Source organism: Eubalaena glacialis, chromosome 14 (assembly GCF_028564815.1).
Source record: "Eubalaena glacialis isolate mEubGla1 chromosome 14, mEubGla1.1.hap2.+ XY, whole genome shotgun sequence".
NCBI lineage: Eukaryota > Metazoa > Chordata > Mammalia > Artiodactyla > Balaenidae > Eubalaena > Eubalaena glacialis.
The window spans coordinates 61,932,669-61,948,641 of record NC_083729.1 but is presented as its reverse complement, the minus strand read 5'-3'; the positions used below and the strand labels follow the sequence as shown (position 1 = coordinate 61,948,641).

General features: G+C 48.0%; 1 protein-coding gene across 15 annotated transcripts in view; it reads right to left on the bottom strand.

The window, feature by feature from the left end:
* DYSF (dysferlin) overlaps positions 1-15,973 on the bottom strand; it is a 235,980-nt gene that overhangs the window by 139,650 nt on the left and 80,357 nt on the right. For all 15 annotated transcript variants that reach the window (XM_061210962.1, XM_061210975.1, XM_061210972.1 and 12 more), the window contains exons 14-17: positions 15,176-15,279; positions 6,889-6,957; positions 6,718-6,761; positions 1,512-1,594 (exon numbers count right to left, since the gene is read on the bottom strand). In XM_061210962.1, the coding sequence (XP_061066945.1) occupies positions 1,512-1,594; positions 6,718-6,761; positions 6,889-6,957; positions 15,176-15,279 (300 nt within the window). The remainder of the gene's footprint in view (positions 1-1,511; positions 1,595-6,717; positions 6,762-6,888; positions 6,958-15,175; positions 15,280-15,973) is intronic.

Here is a 15,973-nt window from a genome sequence, read left to right as displayed (position 1 = left end):
ACCAAAGAACAATTTTGAAAAAAGTAATGTTAAACCCTTTCCTAATTCACTAAGGAAAAGATTAATATATTTGGCTATGTAAAAATTTTTAATTTCCATATGTTAAAAACTATTAAATGATAAAATAAAATTGACAAAAATTATTTACAACATATATGATGGGAGAAAATTAACCTCCACATACATACACAACTCTTAAAAAAACAATGAGAAAAAGACAAGCATACCATCAGAAATATAGACAAAAGCATGAATAGGCAATTTACAACAGAATAAATTTAAAAGTATATATATATATAATTCGTAAGTGTAAGATAATTATTAAAACATTTCAAAATTTACAGTGGTCAACTTTACCAGATATCAACGAAATAAAATTAAGGCAACAATGAAATTCACCCAACAAATTGACAAAGTTCTTTTTAAATACCATTATTTTGCATTTTGTTGATGAGGGTGCAGCAAAATAAGTTTGAGTGATTAGAGTGTAAATTAGTCCAGTCTTTTTGTAGGGCAATTTTGATATATACCAAAAGATTCAAAATGTTCAAATCTTTTTAAAATATTTATTTATTTTTTTACTTATTTATTTGGCTGGGCCAGGGCTTAGTTGTGGCATGTAGGATCTAGTTCCCTGACCAGAGATCGAACCTTGGGCCCCCTGCATTGGGAGCACGGAGTCTTAGCCACTGGACCACCAGGGAAGTCCCTAAAATGTTCAAATCTTTCAACACAGCAATTCCACTTCTAGGTATTTATGCAAAAGAAAAATCACGAATTACGTAAAGATTCAGCTACAAAGATATTCAATATCAAGTTAGCTGTTTATAACATGGAAAAATTAGAAAACACCTAACTATTCAACATTTAGTTAATGTGGACTATGGTGCATTCACACAATGGAATGTGTGTATTCATTTAAAATTATATTGTAGATGAATATTTAATAACATGAGTAAACATCTATGTTGTATTGCCAAGTGACAAAAAGCAATTTTCAAAACAATTGAAAATTGTTTCAAAGCAATGTTTTTCATGTACATACATGCAGACAAACAGGTCCCAGAATATTAATATTTACCTCTTATATGGGAGGGTAGGCTTATGGATAATTTTGTGAGTAAATTTTATATTGTTCTTTCAGACTGTCTCTTTTAAATTGTACAAAATGATCATGAACTACTTTTTCACAGGCCAATGAAAGCTATTTCAAAACAGAAGCTGCTAGAACACAGTCAACCAACCTAGAACCCAGTGGATGGTGTGGCCACAGCCACCAATATCATCTGCAGGAATGAATCCTCTCTATGCCATTCGGTGGTGTATCCCACCATCCAAAGTGGGCCAGTCCTAAATGAAAACCCATCTCTCTCACTGGCCAGAGCCCTTCTCCCTGGGAAATGGGCAGCAAAGACCTTATAATCTTCCCTTTTCTACAAACTCTCAAGACAGTAGGGGTGGAACAGGGGAGAGCATGGGGGGCCAGAGGGAAGCACAAAGGGGGAACGTACCTTCTATTTCTCCTCCAGAGGCAGAGATTTTCGACATACTCAGGTAGGTGGTGGCCACAATGTCGTTGTGGGTGAGGCGGTCCCTAGAGCAAAGGGGCAGAAAGGGCGTGAACAGGGGAGGGGGATCGCAGGCCACAGCCCACCCAGGAAGGAAACGACCTCAGTTATACATCATTAGGGGTCCCAGTCTTCACACGGGGTATGTTATGGAGGCCTAGTAATCCTAGGCAAGAAGAGACTGGAAAGAAAGTGTTACTTAAGACTCCTCTAGGCTTGAGAACGAAAAATGGAGCTGGAGGAATCAGGCTCCCTGACTTCAGACTATATTACAAAGCTACAGTAATCAAGACAGTTTGGTACTGGCACAAAAACAGAAATATAGATCAATGGAACAGGATAGAAAGCCCAGAGATAAGCCCACGCACATATGGTCACCTTATCTTTGATAAAGGAGGCAAGCATATACAGTGGAGAAAAGACAGCCTCTTCAATAAGTAGTGCTGGGAAAATTGGACAGGTACATGTAAAAGTATGAAATTAGAACACTCCCTAACACCATACACAAAAATAAACTCAAAATGGATTAAAGACCTAAATGTAAGGCCAGACACTATCAAACTCTTAGAGGAAAACATAGGCAGAACACTGTATGACATAAGTCACAGCAAGATCCTTTTTGACCCAGGTCCTAGAGAAATGGAAATAAAAACACAAATAAACAAATGGGACCTAATGAAACTTAAAAGCTTTTGCACAGCAAAGGAAACCATAAACAAGACCAAAAGACAACCCTCAGAATGGGAGAAAATATTTGCAAATGAAGCAACGGACAAAGGATTAATCTCCAAGATTTACAAGCAGCTCATGCAGCTCAATAACAAAAAAACAAACAACCCAATCCAAAAATGGGCAGAAGACCTAAATAGACATTTCTCCAAAGAAGAGATACAGATTGCCAACAGACACATGAAAGAATGCTCAACATCATTAATCATTAGAGAAATGCAAATCAAAACTACAATGAGGTATCATCTCACACCGGTCAGAATGGCCATCATCAAAAAATTTAGAAACAATAAATGCTGGAGAGGGTGTGGAGAAAAGGGAACACTCTTGCACTGTTGGTGGGAATGTAAATTGATACAGCCACTATGGAGAACAGTATGGAGGTTCCTTAAAAAACTAAAAATAGAACTACCATATGACCCAGCAATCCCACTACTGGGCATATACCCTGAGAAAACCATAATTCAGAAAGAGTCATGTACCAAAATATTCATTGCAGCTCTGTTTACAATAGCCAGGACATGGAAGCAACCTAGGTGTCCATCATCGGATGAATGGATAAAGAAGATGTGGCACATATATACAATGGAATATTACTCAGCCATAAAAAGAAATGAAATGGAGGTGTTTGTAATGAGGTGGATGGAGTTAGAGTCTGTCATACAGAGTGAAGTAAGTCAGAAAGAGAAAAACAAATACAGTATGCTAACACATATATATGGAATCTAAGGGAAAAAAAAAAAAAAAAGAGGTCATGAAGAACCTAGTGGCAAGATGGGAATAAAGACACAGACCTACTAGAGAATGGACTTGAGGATATGGGGAGGGGGAGGGGTGAGATGTGACAGGGTGAGAGAGTGTCATGGACATATATACACTACCAAATGTAAAATAGATAACTAGTGGGAAGCAGCCGCATAGCACAGGGAGATCAGCTCGGTGCTTTGTGACCACCTAGAGGGGTGGGATAGGGAGGGTGGGAGGGAGGGAGATGCAAGAGGGAAGAGATATGGCAACATATGTATATGTGTAACTGATTCACTTTGTTGTAAAGCAGAAGCTAGCACACCATTGTAAAGCAATTATACTTCAATAAAGATGTTTAAAAAAAAAAAAAAAAAAAAAAGACTCCTCTAGGGGGGACCCAGTCCATCTCCCCCGCCATCAGCATCCCATCGGCCAGGCTGGAGGTCTGCGGGCACAGCTGCAGGTTGAAAGGGAGGAGACCTGAGGCAGGAGGCAGGGCAGGGGAGCAGGAGGCCGCTCAGGGAGCCAGACCCCCAGGCCCAGGGAGAGCAAGGCTCTAGGAGCCAAGACATACCCGGACCAAGGATAAAACCAGATGACCAGGAAGAAACTATCTCCAAGGCCACAGTCTTAATTAGCTTATGGTAGCTAATGCATAGCTCTTTTTTGTATCTGATTCTGAATGTGACAGAGCACTTTTAAACCCCCTTATCTCCAAGGATCCTCACAGCAGCCTTGAGGAACAGGTACTCTTACTAACATCTCTTTTGCATGGATGAAGAAACTGAGGCTCGGAGCCAGAAGGTCCTTGTCCGAGGTCAGCCTGGGAGGGAGGGGCAGAGCCAGAACTGAAACCCTGGTGTCCAGACTCCAGGTCCAGTGCTCGCGCCGTGGCCCACGCAGCTTCTGTCTACAATACCAGGCCTGTCCTGCCTCCCAGAAGAAGGCCTCTCCCCTCCCCAGCCAGCACAGGGGACCATGGGGAGAAGCTTGAGGACGGACTGTCTTGTGCAGACCCTTCCTCTGTGCCCCACACCTGCCCCCCTAACAATCACATACAGTAATAGCCAGCATTTATTGGACGCCTCCTGAGAGCCAAGCATTGCGCTAACACCGTCACATGACTTGGCTCATTTAATCCTCACGTTGGCCCTATGAGGCAGGTTCTGCAATTAGCCCCAATTTCAGATGAAGAAGCTGAGGTAGGCAGGATGGCAAAGCTGGGATTTGAGCAGAATATGCCTGACATGGAAACCAGAGCTATGCTTGCAGCAATCTGCTGCTTCCTTGCCAGGCTAGACCTAGAGTTCTCAATCCGGTGATTTTGACGCCAGGACATTTGGCAACGTCTGGAAACATTTTTGGTATGGAGGGGAGTGGTGTAGAGAGGCCATGTTTGTAGCCAAACATCCTACAATGCACAGGACAGTCACCCCCTGCAAAGACTTTTCCGGTCCAAAAATGTCATAGAAACGCTGGATGGGGCAGGATCTATCTCCTTCCAGAAGGTTCCCCACGTGCATCTTCCCTCCTCTTGGGGCCCAGTAGGCCCTCTCTCCCTGCTGTGCATCCTTTGGCCACAGGAGGCTTCAGGAGATGACACCCACGTGCCCCATTGTGAAAGACCTGCCTGGGCATGGCAATTTCATTTTTCTTTTAAATCGTAAAGCCATGAGATACCAGATCTCTGCTGCTCCCTTCCTTCCTCTCTGCATTTCCCAGGGAGGTGATTAAGCTTTAAAGTTTTCTCTCAGGGCGGGGGCTACATTAGGAAGAGTGAATTGTCAGCACAGATCTGTATCCCTTTTCCTGGTGAATGACGTTAATATGAACTGGAAAGTAAAAATTCCCTTAAACATTTTACAGTAAGATTATCAATACCAGATAATTGACAGTTGATGACACTTTTAAACTGCCTTCATGACCAACCCCTAGAAAAGACCAGCCCTTGGAGAGGAATAGGATTTCTCACCTCTGGTCTTACCTGAATCTGGTGAGAAGGGAAATAGAATGGGAGGAGAGAGATTTTGTGTCAGGTTATTTTGGGGGGGAGGGGGTAGTTTCGGGGGGTTTTGTCTTTTAATGAAAGAAATTCTTTGAGAACTGAATGGAAGATTAAGTTACAGAGAAAAGGCCATATGGACCATATCGTATTTCTAGGATTCAGGTAATAACACAAGTTTATCTGAGTTTTCTGGGAAGAAAGCACTTTTCTGGATAGGAACTTGCAGCAACAGAATGCTTTCTGGCCAAGAGTTGGGTTTTGGGGCTTGGGGTTGCTTTTGGAAAATACAGCAAGTCTGAAAATAGACTCACAATAAAAATGCCACTTCAGCCTAAACCAGAGAGGCAGCCACCAGATTCGGTAATGTGTTTGGATTGTACAGTATGCCGATGCCTCACACGGCTCACACGGACTCGGGCGAGGCCGTCCCCAACACAGGGGATGCGGCGCCCTTGTGCACGCACGCCCGCGTGCATCCACTCACACTGCCACGCACAGGCACGCACCCAGCGCACGCACGTGTGCACACACGGCGAGGTGAAGGATGGCTCTGTGGACGTAGAGCACATTGCCCCCAAACCACCTCCCACAGAGGGCCCCAGAGGCCTCTCCCTCCTCGCCCCCCTCGCACTCCCTTCCTCTCCTCTAATTCTCCCAAGCTGTCTTCTCTCGGGCTGGGGACCTGGCGCACACTTTAATGGCTCTGTGGCCTGGGGGTTTTCCCTAGTCTCTCATTATCCTCCTGGCTGGGGGTGCCATGGGCCTGAGACCAAAGGACAACACGCTGGGAACCGCACAGCCAAGACTTTTTGGGGGCAGAGAAAGGACAACTCTCTCTTTTGGGAAAGCCTGATGTAGGGAAGGTCCTGGAGATCGTGCGTGGGGACTCCTAACAGCCCTCGGGCGTGAGAGAAGGCTCAACGTGGAGGGGTCGGCAGGGCCCGGTGGTTAAGCGCACGGGCAGAGGGAGCAAGGCTTGTTCGAGCCTGGCCTCGGCTGCTTCCCAGCTGTCCCCTCGTGCAGGGTACTCAGTCTATTCAAACCTACTCCCTCATCTGCAAGGTCGGGCCGTGCCTGGAGTCGAGGTGAGCGTCAGGTGAGACACGCATGTAAAGTGCTCACTGGGAGGAGGGCCTGGAGCACATAGACGCTCAGCAAGGGTTAGATACTCATTTTCTAAGATGATCGTGTGGCTCTTGCCCTCCCCTGCTGCAAGCCGGCAGTGGCATCCCCTGCTTGGGTAACCGGACCCACTTCCCCAGCCTGGAGACCCGTTTCATCCTACCAACACTTGGAGCGTCACAGCCCACCCTCCTGGAAGCTCTGCTCTTTCCAGCTTCCATGCCTCTGCTTATGACCCTCTCTTCATTAGAATGCCTTCATCCTGAACTTCCCAAAACCCCACCTCCTCCAGGAAGCCTTCCTGGCCCCTCCTGGCCTCAGGGATCCCTGGTTCGTGGAGCTGTTCCAGCCCCGCCTGGCTGCCCTCGAGCAAGGCTGTAAGCTTCCCAACAGCCCACACTCTCTCCTTCTCTGGCCTCCCCCAGAGGAAACTACCTCACCTGAAACAGACTCTCCCACTTCATGCAGACTGAACAAAAGGAAACCGAAGGACCAAGTGACCCCTGACAACAGCCACCTCTAAAGACCCCGGGACGCAGAACTCACCAGTCTATGACACGAATCCTCATTTTCTCACACATGGAGGGAAACTAAGGAGGGAAGACAGACGGGTTGGGTGGGGTCCTTCTAAAGAAGCAGAAGTCCGGGATGCGGGCGGGAACTGGGTAGGCTGGGAGCCCAGGCCTCCTGGGGTGGGCTCATGGGCTTGAGGCTCACCATGGCAGGCACCGTGATGCTCTGGTTCCACTGAGGGTTGGCCATCTTCTCCAGGATCTTGCTGCAGAGCTAGAAAACACAGAGCACAGGTGGATGGAGCTTTGAGGGGACTCTGGGCTCCCTCGGAGACCACCACACCAGCCAGCAGCCATTCTCTGCCATGCTGGCCACCCTTTGGGCTGGGCAGAAGGCCCTGGGGGCCATGGAGCCTGGTTCAGTGAGCTCAGACACAGGGAATCTTTCTAGAGACAAAGTTCAATGGTAGGTCAGACCCAATGGGGCATGGGGTGGAGGGAGTTAAGAGGGATAGATTGTTTGACTGTCACAACCCTTCTTCCTTATCTCATACCTCTGGCTGGAAATTCTCCTCCCTCACCTCCCATTATGGCCATGACCCTAAATATGGGACCCTGAGTCCAGACCAGCTTTCCCAGGAGTCCTAGAGTCTGAGGCAACCCCCTTTGCCCATCAGCCCAGATCACCTGCCCCTTTGGAAGACTGTGAACCCAGGAGATTAGAGATGGAGGGAGGGGGAGAGGAAAGGGGAGCTGGAGGGCCAGGGCAGGGGGCCATGCACCTGCATCTGAGAGAGGAAAATTCAGTGAAGACACAAACCTCATAAGCCACAGTCTGCCTCCAATCAGCCCTGCTCATAAGACTGGGCTTTCCACAAACAAGAAACCTAGCAGAGGTGGAAACCAGATCCAAACCAGCGGCTTGTGTGTTCTACTCTGCCCTGGGAGTCCCCAGGGAGGCACCAGGTCCCTTAGCCAGCCCAGGGCATCCTGTACCCACACAGGGCAGCAGGTGAAGACTCTGCTTCAGACATACAGATCCTGGAAGGTGTGTGTGTCCTACACACGGAAACAGTGAGCAGCCTTCCTCAGAGCATTTACTGTGGGCCCTGATTGTGTGAAGCATTTACATGCATTTTCTCATCTAATGAGCACCTGACCAGACTGGGGGCTTTGGGCCCTCCATCAAATGAGGGTGTGGCCTCCCTAGGCGCCAGGACTTGGTCTCCATCTCTGATCCACCCAGTACCAGCCCCTGTGCCCACCATCCCCTCCTCCCTGTGAGAAGAGCCCAGGCAAAGTCTGGGGGCAGGGATGGGTGCCGGGATTTGGCCCTTGTGTGAGCAAAGAAAGGAGTAAGGAAAGAAGAGATCCGACAATCAGATGGAACAAAAGGCAAAGTGGGACACACAGTTCTCAGGAATGGGTACACAAAGGGCTGTAAAGCACACAGAAAGATGCTTAATCTCCCTCATAATAGAAGAAACAAAAACAAAATGAATGAGATACCATGTCTCATCTATCAGATTCACAAAAATCTCTAAAGCCTGACAGCCCTCTCTTGGCAAGGCAATGGGGAAACTGCACGCCAGGATTTTGCTGGTGGGAAAAGAGAACAGCCCAACCCCTCCAAAGGGCAACTGGCCACTGTCTTTCAAAATTACAAATGCAAATGCCCTCTGACCTACCAGTTCTACCTCTAGACAGTATCCCACAGAAAGACTTGCACGTGTGCAGAATAACACGTGTACGAGGTTATTCACTGCAGCATGGCTCCAACTAGGGAGGATGTGGAACAACCACGTGTCCACCAACAGAGGACAGATTAGATAAAGTGTGATCCATCCACAGAATGGAGCACTATGTAGCCCTAGAAGAATGAAAGAGCTCTGTGATATGAAACAACTTCCAAGTTATATTATTAAGTGAAAAAAGCAAGGTGCAGAACAGTATCATGTGCAACCGTTTGTGTTAAAGGGGTAAAAGGTACGAATTTATGGTCAGATGTGTGCAGCATATGCATAATTAAGCCAGAATGATGCAAAATGATGGATGCATAAATGTATGTGGTGTGCATAATAAATGTATTACCTAATTCAAAACTTAGATGAACAAAAGTTTAAAATAGGAAGGAAGGAAGGAAGGGAAGACTCTTTAATCAGACACAGCTGAGAGACCCTGGCAACATCACTCCTCAGCTCCCTGGACAAGGCAGCACAGGTTGTCCCCACCCTCCCCCAGCCCTGCCACAGGTAGTCGAAGGCCTCCCCAGCAATCGCTTCCTCCAGGCTGCCCTTGGAGGCTCCCCGTGAGAGAGCCACCGAGATGTGGGTTTGGGAGCCTGAACACAGCAGCTTCCCCCCACCTAGGCCAGCACTGCCTCTGGCCCTAGAAGTCCCCAGCTGCCTTCCCACACCCTGCTTCACTCCCCGCACTCAGCCAAGGCAGCACCAAGCTTCCTCTCCTCCTCCTCCTCCCCTTCTCTCTCCCCCTCCTCCTCCTCCTCTCTGAGCATTTTTATTTTTTAACCCTCTTTCCCTTCCTGATGGAGTATATTTATTACACCCTTTCTGGAGGGCTATTTGGCCACCTGTATCAAATACTTAAAAATAAGCATGCCCTCTGACTCAGTTCTAGAAACTTTCCTATGGAAAACCAATCAGAGTGTAGACAGAGTCCTGTACACTGATGTTTGTCACAGAGCTGTTCATAAAAGAGGAAAATTGCAAAAAAAAAAAAAAATCCAAAAATAGATTAAAATTTATGTTATATCATCTCATGGAATATTATGCAGCCATCAAAGCCATCAAAAAATTGATTTCAAAGACTACTTAATAACCTAAGGAAATGTTAGGTGATAAAAGCACTTTACCAAACCACACAGATACAGTGGATTCTCATTACTGGCGGTAGTTACACATTCTAACTACACATTGTAAGTCACCAAGGACATGAGCTGATGAACACTGAAGCATTGCTCCTAAGAGAAATACAGGGTTAGGTTCCTGCAAGCCTCTGTCACAACATTTTTTTGTCAACTCCCCAATAACCTTGTTTTATGTGTGTTTCTGTTTCAAAACACCTTTTTTTTAATTATATATTGTGGATTCATTAACATTGAACTCACAGCCAACAGCACTCTAAACTCATGCCTGAATGAAGCTTACCTAATATATAGTTTCTCCATAAGGCACGTCACAGCCTTCTTACACAGAGAAATACTAGATAGCATTTCAGCACTACACTCCAGAGCCATTGTAAACACTGAAATCACCAGCAAAAAGCCCCAAAAATGCGAAAAGCATGACACTAAATAGACCAGGAAAAGGACACATTTACACCATGAGAGCTGAAACAAGAAGGGAATCGCATTGTTTCAGCTCAGCTGGCAACATGCACCTCAGCTGACTCAAATTGTTCACAGCTTTGCAAATGATCACCAAAGCACCACAAGGATTAATTTTGGGTTACAAATAAATTTTAGCGAGTAGGCAAATTTGCAAATACAGAATCTGTGAATAATGAAGTTCAACTGTATTCTGAATCCAATTTTTTTTTTCCAGTGGGGCAGGGCAGGGCCAGGGTTGGGGGGGAGCGGGTGCAACAGAGAGAAGGAGTGAGAGCTACAGGGAGGAAAACATACTAGCAGGAGACATAAACAAATGTTAATAGTGGGCATCTCCAAGGTGGTGTGCAGAAATGTGCTTATTTTTTTTTCATTTTCCTTGCTTTTCTCTGATTTTTTCATCTTTTTATGATTAATAGGTTTTACTCTTGGAAAATAAAAAAGTTGCTTTAGTCTCTCACTCTGCCCTCCAAGTACCTCCCCTGTCCTTGCCCCATACCATGAAGAAGTGTGACATGTGTGTGTGAGTGCGCACACACACAACCGTCTATCTCAGTAGCTTGGCCAAATCAGGTATGGTTCACATCTTAGATAACAGTGCCACCAAGTGTCCATTAGAGGAAATGCAAAGAGGGCCAGGCTTGGGTGAGTAGGCACACAGAGGACAAATCCCCAGGGCTTTTCATTTCAGAAAAGGATGAATGAGAAAAAGTGACACACCAGAGACAGAGAGAGGACAGGCAGGATGACACAGGTGATAAAGGTAGCAGAGAGAGTTGGGGGAAGCCATGACGAGGTGGCTGGGGCAGACAGCAGGGGACACAGAGACCCGGGGACCACCAGAAGATGGAGGGTCTCAACTGCCTCCTTCATAAGCCCCTTCCTTCTAGAGGGAAAATGGAGGGTGCAGCTTCATTCAGGAGCCCAGCCACCAATCAGCTTTATATATACCCTTGCCTGAGCCAGGTCCCCTACCTCTATCACCTTCCCCAGACATCTGCACCTTCCTAGAAAAATCCCCAGGGCCAGCCAAGGGCATCTCAGAACAGGAGAAGACCTAGAGAGATCAAGGTGCTGGCAGGGACCCAGTAGCAGCTAGGAGCCCCAGAGCTCTGAGACTCAGCTCCAAGAAAAGCCACTGAATTTGAAGGCAGGTCGGTCTTGGTTCTAGCCATCATCACAGCACCCTACCATGTTGGGAATGTGGAATAAAAACAATCTTGAGACATGACTTTCCCATCTGTCAAGCTGGGAAAATTGATCCCGGTACTTGGAGTAAGTGTCCAGCAGGATTGTCCAGCCAACCTTCCTGCTTCCTTCCTGCCTTCATTTATCCCGTCACGGTCCCTCCTAAGGGCATCAGACTCTGAGCCCAAGCCCAAACAAAAACTACACTTTGGTAAGACCCACAGTGAGCATTTACACCCCAGTGTGAATGAGTTTAAAATTCGTGTTACCTCTCCCACAGACATTTCCCCTGAGACCCTGTCTTAGCCTGGGATGGAGGAACAGCTCAAAGGCGCTCCCACTGGCCAACAGCAGGACGGTTCACACATCCAGCACCATAACTGATTTTAACACACTGAATTAATAAAAAGTATTAGGTGCATATTAACACTCAAAAGGGAAGAGGGGAAGGGAAGCTCTTCTTTACAAAAAACACCAGCTAATAAAGAGAGAAGGAATGATAATGAGGGAATCGCAGCTTTGCACCCCAGGTGAATGACTTGTTCAGGCAAGGAGGTCAATGGCTTCGTGGACCATTAGGTAAGAGGTTGCTAGGAAACAGGACATCAGCACACATCGAGATATCGCCCACAGATAACCTGCAAAGTACAAAGGCGAGCGTGTGCTTTGACAAGGGAGAGATCTGGAGACACCGCCTAAACCAAGTAATCAATCATTACCAATGATGGGACAAGCTGACATTTTGCTTCCTGTTGTGATGCAATACGACGTACGAAACATCACCCATGATTCGTTCTTGCCAAAACAGTTCATTTGAATGCAATCTGGTCTTGAGACCTAACTTCCAGTTTATAGGAAATACAGGGGCCAGAAGAAGAAGTTAAACAACAACAGAAGGAAGCAATGGGACATATCCAGGACATGGACAAATGGCTTGGGCTTTTCAAAAATGCAATGTTGTGGGGTGACAAAAATGGGAATGATGGAGATGGGTAAAAGACTGTTACAGAAGAGACTAATGCAGAGCATAAATTCCAGTTGGGTCTTAGATCAAAACAAAATTAAACCAGCTCTAAAAGACATTTGGGGGATAATCAGAGAATATTTATATGAGCCAGTATCTGACAAGAGTAGGAAATAATTGTTAATTTCCTAGGTGTGATAGTGTTATTGTGGTTACAAAGAATTTTCTTTTTCTCAGGAGGTGCATGCTGAAGACTTTGGGGGCAAAGTGTGCAACTAGGTTTCAAATCATTGGGGGGTGGGGGGAGTATCCATAGAGAGAGAGAGAAAGTAAATGCAGCAAAATGTTCATAATTGTTTCATCTAAGTGGAGGCCATACCAGGGGGTAAGTGTTCACTGAACCGTTCTTTCAACTTTTCTTTATGTTTTTAAATATTAAAAAAATAAAGTGTTTCAACAGTGTCTAATATTGATACACAGTAAAAAAATAAAAATTTAAAAAGCTAGAAAGATAGGCCCCAAACATAAACTTTGTATGATGCCTTATGGATAATGTTACTTTTTTCTGCATTTTTCAAAATTCCTTAATAAATATGTGCATCGATAATAAAAGAAGAAAGAAAAGAAACATAAAACGGTGGGGGGGCGGAGAGGGGAGGAAGAGTGTGGACTTCAGGTAGCAGGCAGAGGAAACAAGCTATCCAAGGCCTTCCTCCAGTTTGTGAAATCACACCTGGGCCTCAGCGATCTGTCCCCTGACCTCAGGGGTCCCTTTGGTGGTGGGACGGGCGGGCAGACCCTAGTCCTTCCAAAATGAATCTAAGAAGAGATTAAGTGAAAAAGAACACTGCAAAGTGCTGTGTGAATGGGAGCCCACACCACCTCCATCATCACCCTAGGCTTTTAGCGTTTGTTGTTAAGCTTGTAAACGCCTCCCCAATTGTCCTATAACACCTGCGTGTCTCCCCCTTCCGGCCTGTGCCTCTGGAGCAAAGCGGAGCCGGCTGCACCCGCCCTCCACTCGGCTCGGTTTAAAGCCCTTCTCCTCCTAAAGCCCTTCTCCTCCACCCGTTTCCAATTTTCCTGTTAACATCCAAGTCATCCGACTCAACTCGCCGGAGCCTGGCGCTGCGGCCGGCCGGTGGACCTCTGGGCCAGGCCGGCGGGGCCCCAGAGAGCGCTACCCCACCCTGCCAGCTCCCTGAGGTCAGCACGAAGCTCAGAGGCGCCTCAGCAGGGTTCCGGGAGCCGGGGCGGAGGCTGCGCCTTCCAGATATGTCATTCTCCCCTATTTCCAGTATTTCCACCAGTCTCTGCTCTGAGGTTACAGAGTATACGAAATCGGGCTGTTTCCCCGAAAGTCAGAGGAACAGATGCTAACAAACACCGGAATGCAACGGAAAACGGGCTAAAAGAGGGCCGTGCAATCGGCCGCGCGGAGCCCCGAGGGCCGAACTAGCACATCAGGCCTGTGTGGGTGACGGAAGCTAAACCTTGAACGATGCAACACACTTGGCGGGGGAAAGGACAAGGAAGGACCCCGGAGTGCACAGGCCCGGGCAAAAGCTAGAGGCGTGACCGCAGGGCAGACGAGAGGACACACGGGCAACGTGCTGGCTGCGCGGTTTGTACCCGCAGGCCGCCCCCCCCACCCCGCCCCGCCCCGCCGCGCCCCGCCGCGCCCCGCCGCGCCGCGCCCCGCCCCGCCGCGCCCCGCCCCGCCCCGCCGCGCCCCGCCCCGCCGCGCCCACCGAGCGAGCCAGTGGGGCTGAAACCCGCTCAATTCGGCGCCGCTCCAAGCGGGCTGCAGAGCTGCGTCCGCCCAGGAGGGGGCGAGATGTTCCGCATTCTCGCAAAGACTGTACAAGCTAATATTGGCCATGGAGATGAGGCGAGAAAGTTCGGCTGGGTGAGACCTGGTCAACCAGGTTATGCGGTTTGAACTTCATTTTACAGACAGGACTGTGTTTTACAGTAAATACGCTGGTGGATTTCTATGGGGAGAACCCGGACAAGAGAACGGACCCAAGGCTGTTGTGTTGCCCTGGGGAGAGTTGCCCTGGGGAGAGTTGCCCTGGGGAGTGACTAGGGGCATAGAGACAGGAAAGGACCTCGGGATTTTTGAAGGCAAGAGCTAGGGGTGGCATGTTTGATGTAGGGAGGTCAAAAAAGAGGGACGAATCAAGGCAGGCCCACATTTTCTGCCTTTGATGGTGGTACCTGATTAGGATGGCGGCTTCTGGAAGTGGGGCGGTTTGGGGCAGCAGATGACTCCTTTAAAGGGCTGGAGGGGCAGAATATAGAGACTTGAAGAGGCATGGGGAGGTCTGTGTCTGAAGAGAGGGGTCAGAGTTAAATAGAGCTGTGGATTCCTCTGTGGAGAGGTGATGGCTGAACCCTGGGAGTGGCTGAGGCTTCGAGGGAGAGCCTGGAAAGTGGGCAAAGCCATCCCTAAGGTGGGATGGAGGGAGGGGCCCAGGCAGACATCAAGAGGGACTGGAGCAACAGCCCTGCCTCTGGGCAGGAAGGAAGAGAGGTACATGATCCCTAGGGCCCCCACCAACGTGGCCAAAAGGAGTCTGCCCAACTCCTGCCACAACTTTTTTAAAATAATCATTATGTTTTCACTGCATTGTTTCTAAGTTTCCCTATCATTGTGCCTTCACATCTGGTTTCCTGACTATTACTTAACTTTCCCCCAAATATTCCTCTATGAATCCACTGTCCATATGTCCTCTCCGTGTCCATCCACACCTATGTGTCTGTCTCACACACCTGAGCAGACCTGTCCTCGTGCGTGTGCATGGCAGCCCCAGAGAGCTGGGCCTGCGTGTCTCACCCCATGTCCCACAATCAGCCCCCCATCCCCGGTGTGCACATGCCTCTGATGGGGTCACTGTGTGTGCCTCACTCTGTCCTGCACATCCAGTGCCCATCCACAGGGACACCCAGTCGTCACCCTCCCACAAATCCTCTTGTTTACTTGCCCCTTACCATTTTCCCCGCAAAGCTGACTTCCACGAAGGGATCCACCAAGTTCTTCTTGTTACTCTCAAAGCCAAAGATCTGCTTCACGTTGTCCATTACGGCATCGTCCACTGAGGAGAAAGACATGCTGATCACTGCCCACCTGCTCTCCCATCTTCAAAACCCCCACTTCCCACCTGTCTGTCTCCCCGCAGTCCTGGGACTCCCTGAGAGAGACGCCATGGACCCCTCAGCCCAGGGCTCCTGGGAGGAAGGACCATCTCAGAATAGCAGCTCCTGAGGGCACTGCGCTGCTTCCTTGCCCAGCTCCAAACAGCTGGTTCACTGTCCCCCCCCGTTCTCAAAGGCTTTCAGAACAGATCCGATTGATTGACTGATTAGAAAACTACATCGCTAAGAGCAGTAAATAATCCAGAAAAAGACTGGAAGTTGGGGACTTCCCTGGTGGCACAGTGGTTAAGAATTCGCCTGCCAATGCAGGGGACACGGGTTCGATCCCTGGTCCGGGAAGATCCCACATGCCGCGGAGCAACTAAGCCTGTGTGCCACAACTACTGAGCCTGTGCTCTAGAGCCCACGAGCCACAGCTACTGAGCCTGCATGCCACAACTACTGAAGACCGTGCACCCAGAGCCCACGCTCCACAACAAGAGAAGCCACAGCAATAAGCCCACGCACCACAGCGAAGAGTAGCCCCCACTCGCCGCAACTAGAGAAAAGCCCATGTGGAGCAATGAAGACCCAATGTGGCCATAAATAAATAAAATAAAATAAATAAATAAATTTTTTAAAAAAACTAAAATG